The sequence below is a fragment of the Gymnoscopelus braueri genome, assembly GCF_963280865.1.
Source record: "Gymnoscopelus braueri genome assembly, chromosome: 13".
Lineage (NCBI taxonomy): Eukaryota > Metazoa > Chordata > Actinopteri > Myctophiformes > Myctophidae > Gymnoscopelus > Gymnoscopelus braueri.
The window spans coordinates 45,275,638-45,302,993 of NC_137615.1; the positions used below are offsets into that span (position 1 = coordinate 45,275,638).

Sequence of the window (27,356 nt, forward strand, 5' to 3'; positions counted from 1 at the left end):
CTTTATTTCATAAAAGTGTGACTGCACTGCACCAGGGTGACAGAACGGAAGGACAAAGAAAATCCATTCAAAATGAAACATGTCCCTTTCCTGTACTGTACTGCATTGGTTCTCAAAGTGGGGTCCGGGGACCCCCAGGGGTCATTGGGGGAGGTTCCAGGGGCCCCGCAGCAAAAGTAGCTAATATAGCCTCACAATCACGTTAACAACTTTATTCATATTTTATATATCTTTATGTACCTTTTTTATATATCTTTGGCAATTAAAAAAATAGCAGATGTACAAGCTCTCAGCGCGACACTTTGTGCCGCGCTGAGAGCTTGTACATCTGCTATTGTTGAAAAAAATTAAAACATTTATTTTATAATTTTTTTTGGAAAAGAATGTTCAGAACCCAAGATATCGTGATCCGAAGATTTGCTGCTACAATCACTTCTTGTTTAACTTATTACTGAAAAAGGCTGTATCTCGGCTCCTGAGCATTTTTTTTTAACTTTAAAAAAAATTGCTGGCACAGTAGCAACATATTTTTTTATTTCATTGGCACTGAGAGAGTTCATCTCAAAACGTTTTTTTATTTTTTTTTTACATAAATCTTTTCCTCTGGCGGTCCCTGGCACAAACATTTTCAGTAGGGGTCCACCACGGCCAAATACATATACATTTGGGGGTCCTTGACTTGAAACAGTTGGAGAACCACTGATGTACTGTATGTCAACCTATATATGTGTGTGTGTGTGTGTGTGTGTGTGCGTGTGTGTGTGCGTGTGTGCGTGCGCGTGCGTGTCTGTGTGTGTGTGTGTCAGGCTGAGCCGGGGCCCAGTGTGTTTGCAGGACTTCAGGCTGATGGCGGTGCTGGGCAGGGGACACTTTGGAAAGGTACAGTTACCGTTAGCAAACAAAACAAATGACTTATACCCTACCTTTAATTTACAAGCCACGCCGTACAATGCTAGCCTGGTGAATCGGTCGTGTGAATTCACATCATCATGTGTCTTTCTGCAGAGCGGTCTGGACCCAAGCGCTGGGTGGGCGTTTTGCAGAAACCAAAAAGTGAAAGAGCTAATATATCTGATTAGACACTGATTGGCTCTTGCACCTTTTTGGTTTCTGCAAACGCCAGTGGTGGAAGAAGTACTCAGATGTTTTACTTAGTTACATTATAAAAAAATACTCTGTTACAAGTAAAAGGCCTGTGTTCAAAATGTTACTTGAGTAAAAGTACAAAAGTATTGGCATCAAAATATACTTAAAGTACCAAAAGTAAAAGTACTAAAATGTTTGAAAATAGCCGATCTACAAGCTCACAACGCGTTGCATCGCGACGCGTTGTGAGCTTGTAGATCGGCTATTTTTTTGTAGATCGGCTATTTTCAAAAAGCCTATGTATAAAATACAAAATACAATAATGCAATACTCTCCTGTGGCGTAAATAGCAGATCTACAAGCTCACGACACATTGTGAGCTTGTAGATCGGCTATTTTCTGCGCAACACCGTCGTACAACTTAGTATATCACGGTACAAGTCTGCTGGGGGTTTAATCAGATTGCAGTTGCATTTGTTAACAATATCTCAGAACCTGTTGGTTCAGCCTACATTAGTTTATTTTATTTATTTATGTTTATTTGTCAGCGACAATGCAAAAAAAAACATTGTGTCAAGTTACACCCTGACAAGCACTTGAAATTGTAAGAGTTGAGGCATTACATATTGTTTGACTCTGTTCCACAGATACATATTGTGAAAATAGCCGATATATTTTCGTCCAAAATGTTTGCCTATTTCTTAGGTAATATTTGACAATGTTGCCAATATATGACTATTTTTATAGTATAGTTTGTTGGTTACGTTTGACGTGGTAATGGTCTTATTATTATTATTTCATTTTAGAGCTAAAAAGTCCCTAAATTGGCACTTTAGAAATGTGCAGACAACCTGTATACATTTTAGCTAATCATCTGGGGACATCCCCAGTTTGGGAACCACTGACTTAGAATAAACACAAGATAAAATACTCTGATTAAAACAAACACATAATAATAAGTGGTCTGTGTTTTACGGTGTGACCGCTCTGTCCAGGTGTTGCTGTCGGAGTACAAGCGGTCGGGCAGCCTGTACGCCATCAAGGCTCTGAAGAAGGGAGACATCGTGGCTCGAGATGAAGTCGACAGGTAAAACTCACTGGGTTCGCTCACTCGGCATACACGCGGAAAATAGCTGATCTACAAGCTCACATGCGACGCATTGTGAGCTTGTAGATCAGCTATTTTCAAATGGCCGAAATATATATAGGGCTGAAGTGGTTAATGTATGTGATAATAATCTAAATCTGCAAAGTAACTAGTAACTAAAGCTGTCAAATAATTGTAGTGGAGTAAAAGTACAATATTTGCCCAATATTTGAAGTAAAAGTATTGAAAATGGGAAATACTCCAGTAAAGTAAAAAATCCTCAAAAGTGTACTTAAGTACAGTACTTGAGTAAATGTACTTAGTTACTTTGCACCACTGCATAGAAGCCAGCTCGTCTTCTATGGAAGCATGTCATGCGTTATTTTAAGATGAAAGAGTATAAAATTGGGCAAACTCTCTCTCTCTCTCTCTCTCTCTCTCTCTCTCTCTCTCTCTCTCTCTCTCTCTCTCTCTGTGTTCAGTCTGATGTGTGAGAAGAGGATCTTTGAGACGGTGAACGGCTCTCACCACCCGTTCCTGGTCAACCTGTTTGCGTGTTTCCAGACGCCGGAGCACGTGTGCTTCGTCATGGAGTACACGGCCGGCGGCGACCTCATGATGCACATCCACGCCGACGTCTTCACCGAGCCGCGCTCTGTGTGAGTGTGTGTGTGTGTGTGTGTGTGTGTGTGTGTGTGTATCAAAATATCCCAACCACAAGTATGGTAGAATTTCAGAAATAGACGTTTTACTTTTCCTGGTCCTCACAAGACTTGATTGATTGTTTAATATTATTATTATTTATTGTTCACCCTCATTTGCAATGCTGTCAAGATTACACACACAAGAAAAATCAACAGTACATTCTACAATTCAACAATATAAAAAAACGATAAAGATAAGACCTACATGTAGCAGAAAATTTGTAAATTAAAAACAATCACATATTGAGTTAGGGAGATTTAAGAGTAAGTTATTAAATTGTCCATAGGAAATGTTTTGTTTGAGTTGTAAGGTATTCCATGAAATAGTAGCATCAAAGCAGTTTTCCCAAGTTCAGACTGCACAGATGGAACCTCGAGTGTAAGCCAGTCGCTTACAAATTGTTGCTTTATGGTTAATATTTTTTTTTAGAGATATAGGTTACAATTACAATTAGAAAAAGTTTCAGGTTAGGTTTAGGATTAGACATTTAGAAGTTAGGTTAAAGGGATTAGAGATAGAGTCATGATTTACACTTAGTTGCGCACTGGTGTTGTGCACCAAAAAAAAAGAAAAGTAGATCTACAAGCTTGTAGATCTGCTATTTTTTCATCTTATTGCAATAACAGAAAATGGTATTCATAAAATCACTCAAAATGCTGATGTCCTCTCCTGAGAAATGGTTGTTTTAGGTTTAAGAATATTTCTTAGGGTTAGGATTAGGAAAAGATTCAGGCTGGGGTTAGGGACCGGGTTAGACATTTAGAGGTTTAGGGGTTGGATTTATGCTTGATTTACACTTAGTTGTCCACCGGTGTCGTGCACCAAAAATAACACGTTTTGAGCTTGTAGATCGTCTGTTTTCGGCTTCAGGGTTTGGGGTTAAAAATAATGATATTGATGTCTGTACTGTATAATAAAACAAAGGTTGTGTGTGTGTGTGTGTGTGTGTGTGTGTGTGTGTGTGTGTGTGTGTGTGTGTGTGTGTGTGTGTGTGTGTGTGTGTGTGTGTGTGTGTGTGCGTGTGCACATGCGTGTGTGTGTGTCATTCATGGCTTGGTGTATGTGTGTTTCTTGTCAGGTTCTACTCAGCCTGTGTGGTCCTGGGTCTACAGTTCCTACATGACCACAAGATAGTGTATCGGTGAGTACTTCAGCTTTAGCAATAATGTAATTGTTACATTCATACCAATAAAGCTATTTGAATTGAATTGAATTTAAGTGAAAATGTAATTGAAGTCCTGTATTTAAAATATCGTCGCATTTCGAGCTTGCAGATCTGCTACTTTTGATGCTTTTGAATTTGAATCCTGAAAAGTCTCAGTCTTGGACATATGAGGTTTCCACCCGACAGAGACAATATACAAAAGTATTGACATCAGAATATACTTACAGTGCCAAACGTAAAAAGATGCTGTAGAATGGTTCATTCCACAATCATATTATTGTAATTAGTAATGCATTAAAGGGATAGTTCACCCCAAAAATGACTTTTTTTTCTATCGATTAGTCACGCCATGGAGACTTGAATTCATGGATATTTTTTTGTTTTTCTCGCATTCCTAAGCCAATAATTTGATGACCGGCAGCGGTTCTGGTAGGAGACAGAAAGAGTCTCCTTTGTGTCTCCTACCAGAACCACTGCCTACCGGTCCGCTGGTCATCAAATTATTGGCATGCGACGAAAACAAAAAAATATTAATATTAATAGTCATTTATCAGTTAAAGTTGCAGTCCGTAGCTTATATGTTGAACCCGGGAGTCGAACCCAGGTTCCCCGTGCAAGCACCAACATTTCTACTGCTGAGCTACTACAGAAACCAGTTTGGACTGAAGATACACAGGGCTTTAGGAATCATGTAATAGCACTTGTCAACCAGTAGAGGTCCTACACGACCACAGGAAGGAGGGAGACCAACTGCAAACACTCTTACTTTTTATCATTAAACAGTCAACAGATGTGTTAAAATAACGTTTTTATTCTCACACACACACACACACACACACACACACACACACACACACACACACACACACACACACACACACACACACACACACACACACACACACACACACACACTCTCTCTCTCTCCCCCTCTCTCTCTCTCTCTCTCTCTCTCAGGGACCTGAAGTTGGACAACCTGTTGCTCGACACTGAGGGTTTTGTGAAGATTGCAGATTTCGGGCTGTGTAAAGAAGGTGATTTATTAATTGTCATCATCTCATAGAGCGGTTCCTCCTTTTGCTGGGGACCCCCTGGCACCCCCTTCAAGGACCCCTGGGGGTCCCCGGACCCCCCCTTGGAGAAGCACTGCTTTATAGGGAATACTCCAGTTCCCTCCACATTGCTCATTTCCTCTGCATCTCCATCTCTGTTCTCACCCCTTGCTCTCCTCACCTCCTCCACCTGTCCGCCAAGGTTATTCATTCTTTTCGTTTATTTTGTTTAGATTTTTTTTTTTGTTGATAATTTTAGGGTTTTTTTGTGTCAGTGTTAGTTTTAGTTAGTTAATTTGTTATCATAATATGGGATATTTGTCATGGGAGAGATTCAAAAAGGTCAGCAAAATTATTGTCTAGTTAAAAAAAAAAATTCACGTGGCACTAAACAAACTTCATACACAACCAAAATACTAGGCTTATACATTTATTTTAGCTAGATTTGTAAACACAAAATACAGTTTCAGTTAATTAAAATAATAATTGTAAAGCCTTTTTTATTTTGATTCCATTTGACAAATTCTAGTTTTGAGTTTCATGTGCTTAGTTCTTAGTGAGCTATAATAACCTGGCTCTCCACCCTTCAGGTATGGGTTACGGGGACAGGACCAGCACGTTCTGTGGGACCCCAGAGTTCCTGGCTCCAGAGGTGCTGACGGACACGTCTTACACCAGAGCGGTGGACTGGTGGGGCCTGGGCGTCCTCATCTACGAGATGCTGGTGGGAGAGGTGAGGAGGACATCCTCTTGTCTGATAGCTGCTCCGTTTTCTCTGTGTTTCATGATACGGGCGCTGTTCCAAAAACGGCACGTCTTAGAACAGACGCTCGCCCAGAACAGCAGTAACTTTTGTGAACTGGATGTTAATGGGGTATTTCACTGGTTCTGGTGACTGATATTGTTCTTCTAATGCGTGAGGTGGCCGTGTTTTTTCAATTATTATAATTTTTTTAAACAAATGAAAAAGTAATTACATTGCATGTATTGCATTACAAGGAGATTGTCAATGGCACGTGTGTTGTCAATGAGTCTAATAGTGTATGGTTAAAATGGAGTTTGAAGTTCAATCGGTTTATATAGGAAGGGGGCGTGCCTGATAAGATAAAATAAAATAAAATAAAAATCTTAATATTGAATCAAGCAACTTAAAAACTGGGGCGCACATAAGTAGATGTCAAAAATGACCACAGAAGTGTTTTAAAGTGAAATACCCCTTTAAGATTGGGCATGTTCATACGGTATATTCTCACATCATATCATGGTTTGTCTTGTCTCATCCTAACGTGTGGTGTGGAGTGTTAATTTTGACATCAAATTTCGTTTTTTTATTCATAGTCTTTTGAATAAAATTCCATTCACTTTTAGTCATATTTTAGTCATTTAGTTTTAGTTGACTAAATATCATAAGGTTTTGACCAACTAAATATACAGTTATTTTAGTTGACAAAAATGTATTATAGTGGGCAGTGATGGCATCGTAATGGCATCTGCGACGCGTTGTGAGCTTGTATATCGGCTATTTTCAGAGCGCGACACCAAGCATAAAACGACTTGCCAACATTTTTGTCTAGTTTTTATTTGTTGTTGAAATTGTCATATTTAGTCTAGTTTAAGTCATCACAGCTTAGTTTCTATTCAGTTTTTGTTTAGTTTCCATCTGTGAAAAAAGGTAGTCGACGAACATTTTTCGTCAAATAGTTTTAGTCGACGGAATGAACACTGTGCTGCGTTTGTTTCAGTCTCCGTTCCCAGGTGACGATGAGGAGGAGGTGTTTGACAGCATAGTGAATGACGAGGTGCGCTACCCTCGCTTCCTGTCCACAGAGGCCATCGGCATCATGAGACGGGTGAGACCCCCACGCACGCACGCATCTGTCCCACGCACGCACGCATCTGTGTAATTTTTTGATTTGAGCTAAAAAGCATTATTTTACACTTTGGCTATTCAAAAATAGCAGATATACAAGCTCTTAGCGCGGCACCGAGTGCCGCGCTACGAGCTTGTAGATCTGCTATCTTTGAAAAATCGTGAAAATGTGTGCAAATGTTTTAAAGCGAATTTTTTAAACTCAAATCTTTGCTTTTGGGGGTCCCTGGAACAATTTTTTTTTTGAGATGGTGGTCGGCGGCCAAATACATATCATCTTGGGGGTCCTTGACATGAAAAAGTTTGAGCACCACTGATATAGAAACATAACGTTTTTCAGAAAACTGTTGGGATTTAGAAGACATTTGTAGAATCGGGTTCAGGTCTTAATGGGTTAACACACTCAGACCTGGCTTGGAGGCTACTAGTTGTTGCTGGAAATGTGGGGAAAGTCCCACATATCCTAACACAGTGGTTCTCAAATGTTTTCATTTCAAGGACCCCCCAGTTTGGCATGCATTAGGCCCTGGATCTCAGAGTTGCAGACCTGCAAGGGCAAATTTGGTTCCTAACTCTATAATAATTTAGCTTGGGACCCTCTGAAACCCTGTCAAGGACCCCTAACCCCACTTTGTGAACCACTGTCTTAAAGGGATAGTTCACCCCCCAAAATGACTTTTTTCCCTATCGCTTAGTCACCCCATGGAGACTTCAATTCATGGATATTTCTTTGTTTTTGTCACATTCCTAAGACAATCATGATGACCGGCAGCGGTTCCGGTAGGAGACACAAAGAGTCTCCTTTGTGTCTCCTACCGGAACCGCTGCCTACCGGTCCGCTGGTCATCAAATTATTGGCTCAGGAATGCAACAACAACAAAAAAATATCCATGAATTCAAGTCTCCATGGGGTGACTAATCGATAGAAAAAAAGTCATTTTGGGGGGTGAACTATCCCTTTAACAGACTGTCTACTGAAATGTCTACAGTTTCCAGGAAATGTAGACGTTTTCCAGTCTGTTAGGAAATGTCCTATATTTAGCGTAACATACATTGATACTGTATATTAATGTGGTACAGTAACTGAGAACAGTACACCAGTGGTTGTTTGTTTTGTAGCTGCTGAGAAGGAATCCTGAAAGGCGTCTGGGCTCTGGAGAGAAAGACGCTGAGGATGTGAAGAAACAACCTTTCTTCAGGGTGAGAGTCTCTCTGTTCAGTCTCCTCTTCCTGCTTTGAACCACATCAACACTAAATCAAAACGCTACTCCATCTGCAAAGTAGCACTGTAGCACATAAGCCAATTAAACAATTACACTAGCAGACAGTTGCAAAGTAAGCAAAACAAACAAACAATGTAACTAATAATGTAACATTCCATGTAAGTGTCACAGCTTGCACATGTCATGGTGATAGATAAGACAGTCCTATTTATTACCCCCCCCCCCCCCCCCCATACAATCGCCACTGAACAAACTTAAATGACCAAATTTGTAATCAGCTGTTGCTCTTCACTGCAGCTCACTGTGTGGAGACGTGTGTCCAAGTGCCCGCTGGGGTTCCGTATTTGGTCCCCTCCTTTTTTCCCTCTCTACATCAAATCTCTCATCTCGCTGGATGTTCGCCTATTTTGATTATCCATTTTTTTTCTTTTTTTTTAATTAAATCGATTACTTCATTTAACGGTTGCACACCCCCTACATAAGAGTGAATGACAAGCTGCTGGTCCTGTGTCTCTCTCTCTCCTCTCAGACCATGGACTGGGAGGCCCTCCTCCAGAGGAAGCTCCCGCCGCCGTTCGTCCCCACCGTCGGCGGGAAGGAGGACGTGAGCAACTTCGACGAGGAGTTCACGGCCGAGCGGCCTGCCCTCACGCCGCCCCGCGAGCGCCGCACGCTGTCCCGCAAGGACCAGGACTGCTTCAAGGACTTCGACTACGTCTCTGAACTCTGCTAGGGGGCGCCACGGGTCAGGGGGGACGGGGGTGGGTGTCACCGCCCCGCCCCCCTTACCCACATCCTTTACCCACCCCCCCCAAGACTATGATCTGCTGGAGAGGAGGGGGGTGGAGGGGGGGACTTTTTAAAAAGCCACACCACAGGTGTGGATCATGTGGCAGGGAAAAAACAACTGTTCAGAAAGTGGGTTGCGCACATCCAGTTTGTCGCTGGTACTGGACACACAGAGTAACAGTTCAAAATAATTAAAAGTGCGCACAACAGCATTGCTAGTGTTTACTTTAAAACACAGAAAGACATTCGGCCACAATTGGCCAATCACCTGATGAAGGCTAATTGTGGCCGAAACGTTGTGCCACCTGTACACTTTTTCTGTGGAAAAAAACCCCACACATGTTTCAAAATTGAACAGTCGCGTGCGCTACGCGACAATCCGCTATCCTTTGTCGAGGCGTGTCGAAGGTTCCAGAAGAAGGGGGAGGGGTGATGAACAACAACACAGACTGACCATGTGACCCAATGCGGGCGGGGCTTGGAGGGTTTTAGGATCCGACTTATTAAGCTATTTCTCTCCGGGTTTCCACTGCATTTAGACTTAACAGCGCTGTGGTGACTGCAGCATTACTGGAATGAACCGGGACCTCAGAGTTTTTTGGGCAGTCACATCCATTTCCACAAAGTAATAAAGATACTGTTGTACGCCGCGTTTTGACGTGATCTGCAGTCTGGTATTTTTGGTGCGAGACTCCGAGTATGAATCAGGCGTTAATCTTTGTTCCCCGTCTCATGAATGTGTCATCATATCGTCGCTGTCGGGTGGAAGGGTTAGCTTTTATGTCCAAAAGCGTTCCTTTTTATTTTTGATAAAAGAAAATTAAAGCAGTAGTAAATTAAAGTGCAACACTTTGTGGGATTGTAGATCTGCTATTTTCACTACTTTTGTAGTGACACTCTTGTGTATGTTGAAGTAGGACATTCATTTACGGAAAAATACGGAGATGCAAGGTTTCTGCCCGACAGTGACGATATTGCTTGTTTTCTCCACTATGGTTAATGGGGAATGCCTGGGGGGAGGCCTGTGTTTAGCCGAGACCGGGCAGACGGGAGCGCTGGTTTTTGCTTCACGTGATAAACACTTCCGTCCACCGCGGTTTGCCGACTCCGATGGCACGTCCGTTGTGCCGCTCGCCGTGGGCACAAGGATTTTTGGCATCCCCTCCTCTCAGTGGCACTCTCGCACCACTCGCCCATCGCCACTCGAGGGAGCTTGTGTATTGAGTTAACCCATTAAGACCGGGAACGCATCTGCGTGTCATTTTTAGATTTCTTTGGGCTATTCAAAAATAGCAGATCTACAAGCTCATAGCGCGGCACCGAGTGCCGCGCTATGAGCTTGTAGATCTGCTTTTTATTTATTTATCGTGAACATTTTGTGAAAATCTTTGAATACATATATTATTTTTAAAGCAAACTCAAATCTTTGCTTCTGTGGGGGGGTCCCTGGACTAACACATTTTGAGATGGGGGTCCGTTGGCCAAATACATATTTTGGGTGGTCCTTAATTGACATGAAAAAAAATTAGGAACACTGATATTATAGCAGAAGCAAAGATTTGAGTTACAAATGTTCGCTTAAAATATATATATATATATATATACATACAAGATTTGGACACATTTTCACAATTTTTCAAAAAATAGCAGATCTACTAGCTCAGTCGGTGCCGCGCTATGAGCTTGTAGATCTGCTATTTTTGAATAGCCAAAGAAATCTAAAAATGACTCACAGATGTATAGGATGTGGGCTATTTGGTTTGGAGAGGAGAGCAGAAAGCCAGAGGGCGATGGTGTGTCTGAAACAGCAGGTGCTATTTTGCGTGTGCCGTATGTGCGGTTGCGTTTGTTGAATGTTAAAGAGCTTAATGGGCAAAGCTGTATGGGCCGTGATTCCTGGTCTTTCTCTCTGGTTTGACCTCCCGTGTTTGTTCTGTCACTTGTCAACTCACGCTGCCGACATGTTTTGAAACTCAGTAAAGATGTGAACCTAAATGGTCAGGTTGTTTCTTTTCAGTATGTTTTTTTCATGCATATATACAGTATATATATATATATATGGTGGGAAAAGTACTCAAATGTTTTACTTAAGTAAAAGTATCAATACTGCAATGTAGAAGTACTCTGTTACAAGTAAAAGTCTGGAATTTAAAATTTACTTGAGTAAAAGTACAAAAGTATTGGTGTCAAAATGTACTAAAGTACTAAAAGTAGTAAAAGTACTAAAATGTCACATCGCGACGCTTGTAGATCGGCTATATTCAAACAGCAGAAGTATAAAATAGGGCTAAAGTGTTTAATGTATGTTTTACAATGTAATAATTTATATCTGCAAAGTAACTAGTAACTAAAGTTTTCAAATAATTGTAGTGGAGTAAAAGTACAATATTTGCCTCTGAGATGTAGTGGAGTAGAAGTAAAAGTATTGAAAATTGGAAATACTCCAGTAAAGTAAAAGTACCTCAGAATTGTACTTAAGTACAATACTTGAGTAAATGTACTTAGTTACTTTACACCACTGTTAAAATATCCGTACAATACACAAAATATATAGATGAATAGGCTATTTGGGGGGCGGGGGGGGGGGGTCAACCGCTGCCGTGAGCTTTGTTTCCATATCTACAGACCGAGGTGTTCCTGGAGGAGTGGAAAGGTGCCTGGACTCTGATAGTTAGATAGGACTAGATGGATAGATAGACCTTCATTGATCCCGCGGGTAGTTAGGGAATTTTAGCAATATGTGTGGACCATCTGTGAAAGAATTTACTACCAATAGCTTTCTTCACCAATGTGTTCTTATAGGTGTCTAGAATCACCTCTCAATTAATGTAAACCCAAATCCTCGTGGAAAATCCTGGAGAGCCAATCAAAGTCAAGGAGCCCTGAGGGCTTGGGGGGGAAATATGAAAAGAAATTAAAGTCTAAAATCAACTTGTGAGGTGTCTAACTAGGGATTTTGAGGGGTGCTGAATCCATTCCAACCATAAGTTTTGAGTGAAAATGTCTCCCTGGCCATATAATATTGGTATATTGGTTATTGTTAAGCTGTAATGTAAAGCACAGTGTATAATCAACGGTAGGGGATTGGAGTGTTGTTGAATTGATTCTATTCTGAAAAATAAAATAAGAAAATATTGCTAAACACTTGATAAGAGTGTACACCTACTGTGCACATGCTCAGTGGGATACACTGTCTACATGTGGGGACTTAAGGAGCCTAAAATTCTAAAATTAACTCTAACTAGGGGTTTTCAGAGGTGCTGAATCTAATCCAACCATTAGTTTTGAGTAAAAAAACAACTCATTTTCCATAACAACATATTTTATTACATATTACAAGAAAATGTAAAGTAAGAAATGTGCATTATTGATGAAACCTGGTGTCAGTCTTACTCAGCCAACACCTCATATTCCTCACTCCTTTTCTAGTCTGCCTGGTTGATTGCATTCTCCATTACACTTGCCACAAGCAGATATACAATTGACCCCCTGCTTTTTACAGCAGCACCTGCGTGTACTACAGTCTCCCGCACAGTTGCAGCTGATGAATTTCAGTAGATAGTCTGGGGCAATGGGGTCTGTGGTAGGGACTGGTGCATAGCCTTCTCCTCCCAGTTTCCACCCGTAGTCGAGGACATCCAGTGATGGACTTTGTAGCAGTAGCCAGTCTCTGGTTTGGAGATATGCCCGGAGAGAATGCTGTGCTGCAGCTGCTGTAGTCGGGGGCAGTTTCTCTGGTCTGACATTCCCAGCAGCAGCATGCTTGCTGAACATCTCAAATCTCAAGTCCCCCAAGTCTTTTGGTGGTTTCCCGTGGTACATGAGTTTGAACAGTTCACAGCCGGCTGTGATGATGGCTTCTTTCTGGGCTTGGATGTCAAGAAAAACGTCCATGGCTGCCTCGGCTTGGTCTGTCTTGCAGAGTTTACTTAGTATAGTTGGTTTGCCAAAACCTAAAATTGCAGACACAGTATCACAGCCCGAGAAGCTGTGTAGGAAGAGCAGATACTTCCTGTATTTCTTGGATCTTTTTGCTGCTGTGATGAAGATGGAGTGGTCTGCTTTATGATGAATGAGCATAACCAGGATGTCCGTATCCTCAGCTCCCACCTCAACAGCGGACTCTCTTGCTTCATCTAGAGCTGCCTGGACGATAGAAGTGTCTGCATCATCGGAGCATTGCTGTACACGGATTCCACTACTACTGAATGTCTCAGCAAGTAGCATGATGAGCTGGGCCTTGTTACTCTTGTTGTCAAGGAACTTTTCTCTAGGAATGATGTTTTGGATGTCTGGACGAATCTGGATGTCACAGCATGCATGCTTTGTACGTCTGACGTGATCATGGTCCTTGGTCGAGTTAACATATCCGTCAAAGACCACAGTGATCCGGAGGTGCTGGCTCCCCATGGCCTTCACTAACCGGAGGTAGTTCTCAGCGATGTCCTTCCAGGTGAGGTTAGCCTCCCACTTGACATTGTGCAGAAGCCAACCACCATCCATCACAAGGCTCGGGCATGGGGGTTGCTCGACAGGTTCCACAAATGCCTTCAGGAACTTTGCTAGGGCAGCCTTGTCTGGCTTTCGCATCTTCTGGTTTCTGTCAAAAAGAGACATCGGTGTTGACGTCAACTGAAATATCAGAGCTTCTTTGGTCTTGACTTAGTATAGTTGGTTTTGGCAAACCAACTATACTAAGTAAACTCTGCAAGACAGACCAAGCCGAGGCAGCCATGGACGTTTTTCTAGACATCCAAGCCCAGAAAGAAGCCATCATCACAGCCGGCTGTGAACTGTTCAAACTCATGTACGACGGGAAACCACCAAAAGACTTGGGGGACTTGAGATTTGAGATGTTCAGCAAGCATGCTGCTGCTGGGAATGTCAGACCAGAGAAACTGCCCCCGACTACAGCAGCTGCAGCACAGCATTCTCTCCGGGCATATCTCCAAACCAGAGACTGGCTACTGCTACAAAGTCCATCACTGGATGTCCTCGACTACGGGTGGAAACTGGGAGGAGAAGGCTATGCACCAGTCCCTACCACAGACCCCATTGCCCCAGACTATCTACTGAAATTCATCAGCTGCAACTGTGCGGGAGACTGTAGTACACGCAGGTGCTACTGTAAAAAGCAGGAGGTCAAGTGTATATCTGCTTGTGACAAGTGTAATGGAGAATGCAAGAACATCAACCAGGCAGACGAGAAAAGGAGTGAGGAAGATGAGGTGTTGGCTGAGTAAGACTGACCAGGTTTCATCAATAATGCGCATTTCTTACTTTACATTTTTCTTGTAATATGTAATAAAATGTTGTTATGGAAAATGAGATGTTTTTTTTACTCAAAACTAATGGTTGGATTAGATTCAGCACCTCTGAAAACCCCTAGTTAGAGTTAATTTTCGACTTTTCGTTGTTTTCACCGAAGCCCTTGGGGCTCCTTAAGTCCCCACATGCAGACATTGTATCCCACTGAGCATGTGCACAGTAGGTGTACACTCTTATCAAGTGTTTAGCAATATTTTCTTATTTTATTTTTCAGAGTAGAATCAATTCAACAACACTCCAATCCCCTCCCGTTGATTATACACTGTGCTTTACATTACAGCTTAACAATAACCAATATACCAATATTATACGGACAGGGAGACATTTTTACTCAAAAATAATGGTTGGAATGAATTCAGCACCCCTCAAAATCCCTAGTTAGACACCTCACAAGTTGATTTTAGACTTTTATTTGTTTTCATATTTTTCTCCCAAGCCCTCTGGGCTCCTTGTCTTTGATTGGCTCTCCAGGATTTTCCACGAGGATTTGGGTTTACATTAATTGAGAGGTGATTCTAGACACCTATAAGAACCCATTGGTGAAGAAAGCTATTGGTAGTACATTTTTTCACAGATGGTCCACACATATTGCTAAAATTCCCTAACTAGGGGTAAATCGGTCGCCAAAAACATCAGTGCCGCGAGGCCTGGAAGGCCGCTCGAAAAAGACAGCGTTGGAAGAAGACTACAAAATTCAAAAATTGTGTGCCAGTGTACAACAGCCAGTAGAGAGAGAGAGAGAGAGACACACACACACACACACACACACACACACACACACACACACACACACACACACACACACACACACACATATTAATAAGTGTTAAATAGCTCTATATTCCCAATGTTTGTTCAGTTACAGGGGTCTCCACCTATCTCCAGCTATTTAGTAAACAGTAAATACATTTTCAGGTCGGGATACAATTTCAATCAATCAGGAGAGATAACTCATACAGGATACAGGATAAACAAGTGAATTATAAATATCTGTCCTTCTAGTGCGAGATTGAGGTTAGTTTTTAGTCAAATTAAATAAATAAAGAACACTAAATAAAAAAACACGTCCTCCTTGCCCATTAGGACAATATCAATCACCAGAACCAGGGCGGTGTGTGTTTTCAATGAGTCTGTTGAGAAGGACTCTTAGCCACGATGCAAACATCTATTTAAAAGATTCAGGAAACCAACGTTTCGACAAGAACAGTCTTCCTCAGGGTTTAACAGAACTAGGTACACACATCACTTGTATAGGGCAGTGGTTCTCAACCTGTTCAGGCCGCAACCCCCCAAGATGATCAGATTTTAACTCTGGGTACCCCCCCCCCCCACCACCATGACAAGCACTGGGAATTGTAGGAGTTGAGGCATCCAATTTTGTTTCACTCGGTTCCAAAGATAAATATTATGAAAATAGCAGATCTACAAGCTCACGCGAGGTGTTGTGAGCTTGGAGATCGGCTGTTTTCTAAAGTTTTGCCTCTCAAATATTGATTCAAGTAACTTAACAAGACCAGGAGACCTGATTCTGCCAGACCCCTAGTGGTTGAAATCTGAATGGCTGGGTAGGAAAAGAGGGACAGACCGACCGACCGACCGACAAAGCCTCCTGTAGGCCGACCCCCTGGGTCTGGCAAAAAAATCTCTGGGTCTGGGTTGCACACAAAAGACTGAGTAGAAGTTAAAATGACCCCATAAGTGGTTTTGTATAGCTGCTTACTGTGACTGCATGAGTACCCTCTACTGGTACCGATGAATAAGGGTGATTATTATGGTACAAGAGCGGTGTGATTTAAAAGTGCTTGAGGGGATGGTGGATATATGCAGTGATGAGCTGTGGATTTTTGAGCTAGGGGGGCTCTATTTTCTGACGTCACGTGCACGCGCACGTGCACGCATGTGCACATAGCTGATCAGCTCAGTGCTAGTTGAAATGCTGTATTCAACATGTGATTTTTAATGTAATTATATCTTATTATTTAGTTGCATTGTTAATTTGTTGTTTTTATTTTTGTTTCAATTAATTAATTATTGTATTTTCCTTTTAGTTTGATATAAAAGCCCTTTACATAGACTCACCCACACATAAGTACTTAAAATAATCAGACAACTTGTCTTTGTCTTGTCTCAGAGAACTGGGTCCTCTGCTAAGCGATCCCCTTCACACTCTGCAGTGCAGAGACTGTTGTCTCTCATTGTGAGAGGAATGTACACGTTCAATTCAAGTCCATGGCTTTTCTCGAGTAGCCTAATGTTATGCAAAGCAGCCAGGTAGACGCTATTGAGAACGGCTCGCCGCTGACGGCGCGAACCTTGAGAGGCTATTGTTTAAACTTGAAAGGTTTCATGACGTTCAGTTTTACCACACATTAAAAGTCTTTGTCATGGTCCTTCAAACGTGTATAAAAAAATTTAACAAAAAATTCCACTCCATTGATCCATGGCAGGTGTTTTTCTCTTACATTTCTAAAGCCTTTTCAACTGCAATGAAAAAATAAATCTTTGCCTGCGGGTGTCGCTGGTGAGGGATTTTGACTGTCAATCATCGCCTCTGCTCCGCCCCCCCCCCAAAGGAAAGGAAAAAGCTATCTGTGGTCGTTGGCTGTCTTATATGTAGAGGGAGTTTGTTCCAAACCGTTGGCCCGTAAAAGCAGAAAGCTGCTTCACCATTTATTTTTTTAATTATTCATTTTTGGCAGGTCAGCGCTATAGGGTTTGGAACATATTTGGACAAGGTAGGAAGGTTTTAGACAATTAAGTGCCTATGACATCAGTAATGTGATTTCAGTACTATGACGTCAGCATATCGTCAGCATATCGTGTCTGCTGGGTGGAAACCTCATATGTCAAAAAGTAGCAGATCGACAAGCTCGAAACGCAGCGCGTTTTGATGCTTTTGTGTGACGCTGTAGTATGATCAAGAAGGGCGTTAATTTATGGTAAAAAACTCAAAAAGTTAATGGAGATAAGAGGTTTCTGCCCATCAGAGACGATGTTCGGTCTCAGCGACGGTCTTAGCGACGGTCGTCTGTGATAGACATAGGACATGGCGGGCAGTGGGTATATACTGTACAGTATATCCTACCTGTTGCCTGGAGACCCCGCAGACATAGTAGAAACAACTTAAACTTTATTAACGTGCACATCTCTGAGCCTGTGTGATGTCATTGTGACATGGGTCTGATAGGTGTGGTCTGTACAAATAAATATGACACGACTTTCATTGTTGTTGTCAGTGTGTATGAAATGGCGTCTAGCAGACTACTCTCCGAAGAGCAGTTGCTCTGTTCCATCTGCCTGGGCGTATTCACCAATCCAGTCACCACTCCGTGTGGACACAACTACTGCAAAACCTGCATCAGACATTGCTGGAAGAACAATGCTGAACATTGGTATTGTCCGATGTGTAAAAGGAAATTCTTTAAGAGGCCAAAGGTCTCGGTCAATACTTTGATTTCCGAGTTGGCCGATCAGTACAGGAAGTCACAGATGCAACCTGCCGAGCCGGATGAAGTCTCCTGCGACGTCTGCGTCGAGGCCAAGCTCAAAGCCATGAAGTCCTGCCTGGTGTGTCTCACCTCCTACTGTGAGACTCACCTGGAACGTCATCAGAAAGTTCCGGCGTTGAAACGCCACAAACTGATCGAACCCGTAAAGAACCTTGAGAACATCATGTGTCAGAAACACGACAGACCTCTGGAGCTGTTCTGTAAGACTGACCACATGTGCGTGTGTCAGATATGCACAGAGTCGGACCACAAGTTACATCAAATTGTATCTCTGGAAGACGAATGCGAAGGAAAGAAGGCCGAGCTGAGAAAGACGGAGGCTGAAGTTCAGCAGATGATCAAGGAGGGACAGCTGAAGATTCAGGAGGTCAAACACTCTGTAGAGCTCAGCAGGAACGAAACGGACAGACTCATAGCAGAGAGTGTGCAGGCCTTCACGGCTCTCAGTAGCTATATTGAAGAGGGGCATAAAACCACAGAAAAACAGGCTGAAGGCTTCATTAAAGAGCTGGAAAAGGACATATCTGAGTTAAAGAAGAGAAGCGCAGAGCTGAAGCAGCTCTCACACACTGAAGACCACCTCCATCTCCTCCAGAACTCCAGCTCCATCGACACCCCTCCACCCACCAAGGACTGGACAAAGGTCAATGTCCGTCAGTCTTCATATGTGGGGTCTGTGAGGACAGCCGTGGCTCAGTTCAGCCAAGAGATGGAGAAGCTGCATGATGCTGAGTTGAGGAGGATCCAGCAGTATGCAGTGGATATGGACCCTGATAAAGCAAAACCCCATGTTGAAGTGTCCTTCAACATTTTCTCTGGGTCTGGGTTGCACACAAAAGACTGAGTAGAAGTTAAAATGACCCCATAAGTGGTTTTGTGTAGCTGCTTACTGTGACTGCATGAGTACTCTCTACTGGTACCGATGAATAAGGGTGATTATTATGGTACAAGAGCGGTGTGATTTAAAAGTGCTTGAGGGGATGGTGGATTTATGCAGTGATGACGTTTTTTCCCAAAAATCGCAGATGTACAAGGTCGCAGCGCAACACGAAGTGACGCATGGTGAGCCTGTAGATCTGCTATTTTTGAATAGCCAACGTATAAAATATGGATAAAGTGATTCGAATTATTGTGTTGCTTTTGCTGGGGACCCCCCCCCCAAATTGGTTCTTTGAAAACCAATGCTTTAGAGAGAGCGGTTCTTATCTAGTAGACTGCTGACTAAAGAGCTAAACCTGTTGGCACTGCACAGACTGAACTGAACTGTGTCTTAATGGACTCTCCTTTACATACATGTCATGACTCTTGACATGACATAGGATGCATTCCCTTCATTTATGTAGATTAGTTATACGTTATGCAGTTTGTCTTTTCTCTGTTATCTCTCTCTCTCTCTCTCTCTCTCTGTATCTTTTAACTGCATTGCTGGGCCTGGACAATTAAGAATTTCACCCATGTTACTTGTAATGTGATGTGACAAAGATTGATTGATTGATTGATTGATTGACAGACAACGTTCACTACGGGATTATATGTTTTTTGAGGAATCATGAAAGTGAGTACCAGGCTCTTGCTGAACCGCCTGTCCTCCTCCCTGTAAGAGAGGAGCTGCAGAACGTAGGAGTGTTTGTGGATTATGAGGAGGGTCTGGTCTCCTTTTATGATGTGGAGGCCAGAGTTCATCTCTACTCTTTCACTGGCTGCATCTTCACTGATAAACTCCATGCAATCTTCAGTCCCTGTATTAATAATAATAATGATAAAAACATGGCTCCTCTGATCATCTCTCCAATCAATCACACAGATAAAGTCTAGTAGTCTAATCGTCAGATTTACATGAAAAGACTTATTTTCATTTAACACAAGTGTATACAGTAACGTTTCTTATTAGCCTTGTTCCACCAAACTGTCAACTAACAAGAGGTATAATAACGGCATGGCTTCATGCACTTAATCACCCCTCTAATGTAATAATACATAAAACCTTTCTTGATATTCAAAGACACTGTACATGAACAGAAAAGATAACTTCATTAAAGAAAAAAAAAGAAAAGAAGTGAAAGGCTACCAAAAAAAGACTAAAAACTAAACAATAAGACACTCTACATGAACAGAAAATAACTTTATTAAAGAAATAAAAGAAAATAAATGAAGGGCTACCAAAAAAAAGAATAAAAACAAAACAATAGAAGCAGAACTAGCTGTGAAAGAACAGTGAGTGTCTGCAGAGATTGGTTTAGAGGACCGGTTTAAAATAACAGAGGATGGGGCTGCTTTGATGTGAGCTGTGAGTTCCACAGAGAGGGAGGCAACTTTTTTTTGTCTCCGGCAGGCAGAGACTATGGCTCTCATTTATCAATGGAGTGTACAAACCAATTTTTTACCCTATATTTGCCCTTAAGCCAACGTCCAAGTGAGATCTATAGAGACACACGGGGACTACAAATTTCACGCCCACTTTTGAGACAGCGCCGCTACTCGAGGTCCGTTAGAACGATGAACTGCAGCTGCCAATGCATTCCCTATGAGAGGATATGAAAGTTAGCCTACTTTTAAAATTATCCTGCATTAACTGAAGACGATATTGATTTAAATAAAAATATGTTTCCAAATGTATGGAATGTCTTTGTCAAAAGGATCCTTGAAAGAGCAAGCAAGTGCACAGGCATGCTCTTGCCTGATATTTCAGGATCTTGTGTGTGTGTGTAAATGGTAAATGGTGCATTTATATAGCGCTTTTATCCAAAGCGCTTTACATTCACCCATTTACACACACATTCATACACCGATGGCGGAGGAAACCATGCAAGGCACCAACCTGCTCATCGGGAGCAATTAGGGGTTCAGCGTCTTGCTCTAGGACACTTCAACACTAACTCTGGGGGAGACCCCAGCCCGGGATCGAGCTGGTTTCCAGTTCACTCTACCCGGCCACTCTACCCAGTCACTGCAGCCTTCATGGCCCATAGGTGTGTGTGTGTGTGTGTGTGTGTGTGTGTGTGTGTGTGTGTGTGTGTGTGTGTGTGTGTGTGTGTGTGTGTGTGTGTGTGTGTGTGTGTGTGTGTGTGTGTGTGTGTGTGTGTGTGTGTGTGTGTGTGTGTGTGTGTGTGTGTGTGTGTGTGTGTGTGTGTGTGTGTGTGTGTGTGTGTGTGTGTGTGTGAGAGAGAGAGTGAGATCTGGATGTCGAACTTGGTGTCAGTTGAGGAAACTAGAAAAAGTGCTCCTCGGAGCACTGCCAGACCCCTAGTGGTTGAAATCTGAAGATCAGAGCACTACGTCACGCGAAGCTTGGCCAATCAAGGGGACGGGTAGGAAAAGAGGGACAGACCGACCGACAAAGCCTCCTGTGGGCCGACCCCCTGGGTATGGCAAAAAGTGTGGCATAAGTTTAATGTTGTTGTGTGTTTGTGTGTGTGTCTATGTGTGTATACACAGTAGGCTATACAGTATACTTGAAATATGCTACAGCTAATATAATTGCCTGCAGGCCCCGAGGATCAGACGAGCAGCAAGACGACCAGACCAAATGTTTCCATGTCTTGCCTGTCGATCTTGCCTGTCTTGATCTTGCTAAAGTGGGGTCCAGAAGGTGTCTGTCCGCCGGTGGGCCACAGACACATACTTGCAGCACTGACCATCCCTACCGTGCAGACAACAAATAGAAAGTGTTTGCACACCACCAATAGGCTCTATGCACAGCAGGCATATTGTGAAGACATTCACAGGTGTTACCAATGATACCAATGAAGGCTCTGTTCCATTCTGGTCAAACAGAGTCAGGGTGCTGATATTGTGCATGCTGGCTCACTGGAAACACTCTGCTACACCAGTGGGTCTAACATTTGGGTCCAGGGACCTTCATGGTTCCTTAAGGGGTTTCCAAGTGACCCCTTACGGGTGTGTAACTCTGAGAGTGTACAAATGGAACCAAATGGACCACGATATAAAACAAATGTGAGAGCAGCTGAATGAGGTGAATGAGAGAGGCAATCTTCATTCTTTTGAAAGTAATGACTTGTAAACCTTAGAGTGAGTCTAATGAAAAATAAGAAATACAATAAAATCAAATAAATCCTTTCACCAAGAGGGAGAGGAATATGGGTCTGCTCAAAAAGTATAAATTGCAGTTTAGATAATTTGTAAGCATTCAGCAGATTTCTGTGAACATTTTGATGTAGAGAATATAATGTATCTATTGTAAAAACAATTGGGCGTATTATGAACATTTGTCTGGCTCCACTGCAGCTAAATGGCATTTCCCCATTCAAACTAACGGGATTTGTTTAGCGATTAAAAGTTAAATATCTCAAACAATACAAAAGATATCAAAAATACAAATAGTAGCCGGCCCAAATGTTTCAGAGTTGGAACGGAATTTCTAGCTAAACGTATGAAGGACTAGATAGGTGCCAAAAAGGGTCCGGAATAATCTTACATCTTACAATAAATGCAAGGAATCTCTGTATGTATAGGTGTGTATGTCTGTATGGTCAAATCAGTCAGCGCCATATATGGGCAAAAAAAGGGGGCATGCCTATATATGGGCATATACTGATGATATCAGGGATCCCCATACATTATGGGCAATATGGGCATAAATAAAACATTGCATAACTGGGTCTATCTGGGGCATGCATTTCCAACTTGCATCGTTCCCTAGTACCTTGACCCTTGGACAACCTTCATGCTCATCTATGTGAAGAACGTCACATTCTCTTCATAATCGCTGCTGATCATTATATTATAAATGGCGAAATACTTGGTTCAGATCGTTGTATTGGGGGCACAGGTGGTGGGCCGGGCGTTTGCTAAAGCCTTAAGACAAGAATATGCAGCCAGTCAAGCAGCAGCGCAGGCCAGGGGCCGCTCGGGTCAGCAGTCCGTTGCGGTGTCCAGCATCTCTGGGATGAGCCGCCAAGAGGCCCAGCAGATCCTCAACATCACAGCTCTCACCCCGGAGGAGATCCAGCAGAACTATGAACACCTGTTCAAAGTCAACGACAAGGCAGTGGGTGGTTCATTTTATCTGCAGTCAAAGGTGGTGCGGGCTAAGGAGCGTCTGGACGAGGAGATCAGCATTCAGGCACAGGACAGTCAGCAGAAAGAAAGAAATACGGAAACATGAAGAACGATGCTCCCTTCGAGAACCCTTCCCTTCCCCATCCTTTATGGTCCAAAATGCTGCTGCCAGACTCTTGACTGGAGCCTGTAGGAGGCGAGAGCACATTACCCCGGTTCTGGCCTAACTGCACTGGCTACCAGTGAAACATCGTATTGATTTTAAAGAGGTGGTGCCATGGTTTTGCACTTTTTCAGTTTTTCATGTGTCTATGAGGTTGATAGAGCTTCATTAAGCCCCCTGGTGGTGTTTTTATGGTGTTTTATGTCTTCTCTGACCATTTTGAGTTTCTTCCTGGAGGCTGAAACCTTGAGGGTCAAACGTGCCAATAGAAAAACAGCGCTTTAATGACACAGTAGAAATATACCCTTCCCCTCATTATCATAACACAACAGGTGTGGGCATGAGGAGGAAGGAGGGACTAGGACAGGTGGGTGGTCTTGTAGGAGGAGGCGGAGGGACTGGTTCAGGTGGGAGGTGCTAAGGTGAGAACCAGGTATACTTAATGAACTGGAGGCGTGTCCACATAAAAACATAATTTTAACACTCTCTGTACACTTTTTTGAAAAAGTAGTTTAACCATAATACTTGATGATCATGTTTTAGGGGGAGAAAAAAATCATTGAAGTGTTTTTAAAGCCTTAAACCGTAGTATATTTCTGATCTGGTTTCTGCACCTCCTGCCTCCAGGGTACTTAGGTGATCTCCCCAAATGCTCCTTGCCGTTCCCCCAACAAGACTTAAAACTAAAGGTGACCGGGCCTTTTCTGTTGTTGCCCCCACACTCTGGAACAATCTTCCACTGCACATTAAGTCCAGCTCCATTGAAAGGTTTAAATCCACCCTAAAAACTCACCTCCTCTCCATTGCCTTCATGTCAGTCTGAGGGCAATTAACTTATAGCCTACTTTGGTCATTGAATGTATGTTCTGTATTGCTTTTATGTTCTTTTAATTCTGCTGTATTTGTATGAGGTATTGCTTTTATGTTTCTTTTACTATGTTGTATTTTAGGTCGTTATGATGCTATTGTGAATGGAAAGCACTTTGGGTCAACTTCTGTTGTTTTTAAATGTGCTATTCAAATAAAGGTGACTTGACTTGACTTGACTAGTACGGGCGGTCTAGTATAATAATAATAAATATAGCTGCAAGCAGCGATAAGCGGGGCCAGGGAATGCAGAAAGAAAAAAGAAAGAAGCAATGATAAGTAATATGCACAATAAGCCATAGAAACATAGAAGAATGAACTTGAGAGAAAGAAGACCATGCAATTAACAAATGAGCATTTTAAACCCTCACTAAAACAACGCCTAAGCCTATCCTCAAGAAACACTATGTTTAAACCCAAGAATGCCAAATCATGATCACCTTAATACATTTTGTCGCGGACAGGGATCGAACCAGCGATCTACGGACTCCGAGGTTGCCTCTCTTCTCATTGAGCTAGATATATGGCCTCCCTGGTAGTGTCTGTTGATATTTATAAGTATTTCCGTTCATTATGAACCAAGCCTCTGTGTCCCGAACTACTCTAGATCACTGGTTCACAAACCATTTACCAATAAAGGCATTTTTGTGTCTCCTCGGAACGAAAACTAGTGAAAGTAGCCGATCTACAAGCTCACAAAACGTTGCTATCTGAAAAGTTGTGAGATTGTAGATCGGCTATTTTCACAATGAAGTTTGTCATACATTGCAAAAACATACTCTCTCCAAGAAGCATTTCATGTTACCTTTAACAGTTGCACATGCATTAATTGATACAGTCATGTTTTGTGCGATACAATTGAAAAGTAGCCAGCAAGAGGTGAGGGTTGAACCGGAGACCTTGCTATCCAGAGGCTGATGCTGAAGCGAGACGCCATTGGACCAACAGACCAGAACCAGTGAAAAAAGAATTCACGCTAACACTAACACTAAGATCACTCGTTCACAAACCATTTACCAATAGAGAAATTGTATGTCTCCTCGAAACCGAAACCAGTGAAAGCAGCCGATCTACAAGCTCAGAAACACGTTGCTATCTGAAAAGTTGTGAGATTGTAGATTGGCTATTTTCACAATGAAGTATGTCATACATTAAAAGAGAGACAAAACTATAAGTACATTACATTACATTACAGTCATTTAGCAGACGCTTTTATCCAAAGCGACTTACAATAAGTGTATTCAACATAGGTAGGGAACGAAAGTCACCAGAAGTCTTTAGTGTATTTTCTGCAAAAACAAGCAACCAAGAGTATACCTAGCGCTAAGGTAAAAGTGCAATATATCAGCTACCTATTTCCTTAAACAGATGAGACAAAATAGCTAAATCAAATGAGCATGAGCTAAAACAAATAAGTGTATCGACTAAACAAGATCCAATAAACAATACAGCAATAGAAAACAAGCGTTCGTACAACTAGTTAACAACAAGTAGGTCAGGCAGAGAGGAAGGGTAGTGTTTCCTGAAGAGGTGGGTTTTCAGTCTGCAGAGTAATATAAGTAATATGCACAATAAGCCATAGAAACATAGAAGACTGAGCTTAAGGTCGTGTTTTTTGCAATGCCACCTCTCACCCACAGAGAGAGAGACATGGAAACGGAATAGATTGAAGAGATCCTACTATATAATATAATATATAATATAATATAATACTATATAATTGGAGTAACCTCTGTCTGTCTTGGTGTCTTGGGTCGACCGGGTATGGGCTAGTAAGGATAATTCCTTTAACAGGTCCGTTCATGAAAGTCCTTGCGGTCTTGTTTCCAATGAGGGCCTGGGAGCAATTAGGGGTTAAGAGTCTTGCTCAGGGACAGATTTCATTTCATTGACGCATTTGCTGGCCTGGCCTGGAATCGTACCTGGGGCAACTAGGGCCTCTGGCTCCCTAGGCGGGCTCACTAACCACTCAGCTATGGCCGCCCCTCAAGAGAGAGAGAGAGAGAGACATGGAAACTGAATAGATTGAAGAGAGAGACATGGAAACGGAATAGATTGAAGAGAGAGAGAGACATGGAAACATAATAGATTGGAGAGAGAGAGAGATGGAAGCAGAATGGATTGATTGGACATCTCAACCTATTGCCATTAACAGGAATCGAACCCTCAACCTTCGGATTGACAGGCTGAAACACTACCTATAGTGCTATAGCTTTGACCAGGCTGAGGTTGTCTGTTGAAGATAAAAGTGAACCAGTGAAAGCAGCCGATCTACAAGCTCAGAAACACGTTGCTATCTGAAAAGTTTTGAGATTGTAGATCGGCTATTTTCAGAATGAAGTACGTCATACATTGCAAAAACATACCTTCTCAGATAACCATTTCATGTTATCTTTATCAATTGCATATGTATTCATTAATACAGTCTTGTTGTTTTCAATGCACTTTAAATGAAGTCTCCACCAAGTGAGGCTTAAACCGGCAACCTTGATGTTGTGAAACATTCACTTAAACGGGAAGCCATTGGACCAACAGACCTGATCCAGTGAAAACGGAGGTCATACAGATGATACCATTTCACGCAAATAACTGAAAAATCCTGGGTTTAAGTGTTTTTCAAACTGCTCAAAATTGCGGACAATCTAAGGGCGGAGAGAGAGACATGGAAACGGAATAGATTGAAGAGAGAGAGACATGGAAACATAATAGATTGGAGAGAGAGAGAAAGATGGAAGCAGAATGTATTGATTGGACGTCTCAACCTATTGCCATTAACAGGAATCAAACCCTCAACCTTCGGATTGACAGGCTGCAACACTACCTATAGTGCTATAGCTTTGTCTAGGCTGAGGTTGTCTGTTGAAGATAAAAGTGAACCAGTGATAGCAGCCGATCTACAAGCTCAGAAAGAACGTTGCTATCTGAAAGGTTTTGAGATTGTAGTAGATCGGCTATTTTCAGAATGAAACATACTTCATACCCTCTCAAATAAGCATTTCAGGTTATCTTTACCGTTTGTACATGTATTCATTGATGCAGTCATGTTTTTTGCAATTCAACTTAAATGAATCTGTATCAAGTGAGGCTTGAACCGGCAACCTTGCGGTCGTGAGGCACTAGCTTAAGGGCAAAGCAGACAAAACCTGTGAAAAAAGACATCAGACAGATGATACAGTTTCACGCAAATAGCAAAACAATCCTGGTTTAAGTGTTTTTCGAACTGCTCAAAATTGCGGACAATCTAAGGGCGGAGCTTACTGGTCAACGTGATAGATGTGTTCCTCATGAGTCAAGGCACATGTGTAAGCAGGTTTAATGGCTGTCGGCCAAACGAGGCATGACTTTTGCCTGTTTAAAGTTTGCATTTTCAAGAAATCACTATAGCGCCCCCCTTTGACCAATTGGAGTAAGATTGGTTTCAGTGATATTTGGAATGACCCTCAACATTACCGCAAAGTTTCAAAGAAATGTGAGTCTGCATGTATGTGATAGG

The 27,356-nt window shown here is 42.2% G+C and overlaps 2 protein-coding genes across 5 annotated transcripts in view; both read left to right on the plus strand.

Annotated features, from left to right (window-relative positions):
* The window catches only part of LOC308097934 (serine/threonine-protein kinase N2-like), a 102,396-nt gene extending 92,098 nt beyond the window's left edge, over positions 1-10,298 (plus strand). For 3 of the 4 annotated variants that reach the window (XM_080446083.1, XM_080446080.1, XM_080446081.1), the window contains exons 14-22: positions 807-879; positions 2,082-2,173; positions 2,656-2,832; positions 3,957-4,019; positions 5,001-5,077; positions 5,686-5,828; positions 6,838-6,945; positions 8,085-8,165; positions 8,718-10,298. In XM_080446083.1, the coding sequence (XP_080302209.1) occupies positions 807-879; positions 2,082-2,173; positions 2,656-2,832; positions 3,957-4,019; positions 5,001-5,077; positions 5,686-5,828; positions 6,838-6,945; positions 8,085-8,165; positions 8,718-8,921 (1,018 nt within the window). In that variant the 3' untranslated portion in view covers positions 8,922-10,298. The remainder of the gene's footprint in view (positions 1-806; positions 880-2,081; positions 2,174-2,655; positions 2,833-3,956; positions 4,020-5,000; positions 5,078-5,685; positions 5,829-6,837; positions 6,946-8,084; positions 8,166-8,717) is intronic. The other variant, XM_080446082.1, reaches the window with a different exon arrangement.
* A 12,174-nt stretch (positions 10,299-22,472) lies between these two features.
* On the plus strand, positions 22,473-22,945 carry LOC308098900 (mitochondrial import inner membrane translocase subunit TIM16-like). Its single transcript, XM_080447366.1, has one exon. It carries the CDS (start codon positions 22,562-22,564, stop codon positions 22,937-22,939), a length of 378 nt encoding a protein of 125 aa, XP_080303492.1. The 5' UTR covers positions 22,473-22,561; the 3' UTR covers positions 22,940-22,945.
* Positions 22,946-27,356: the final 4,411 nt, after the last annotated feature.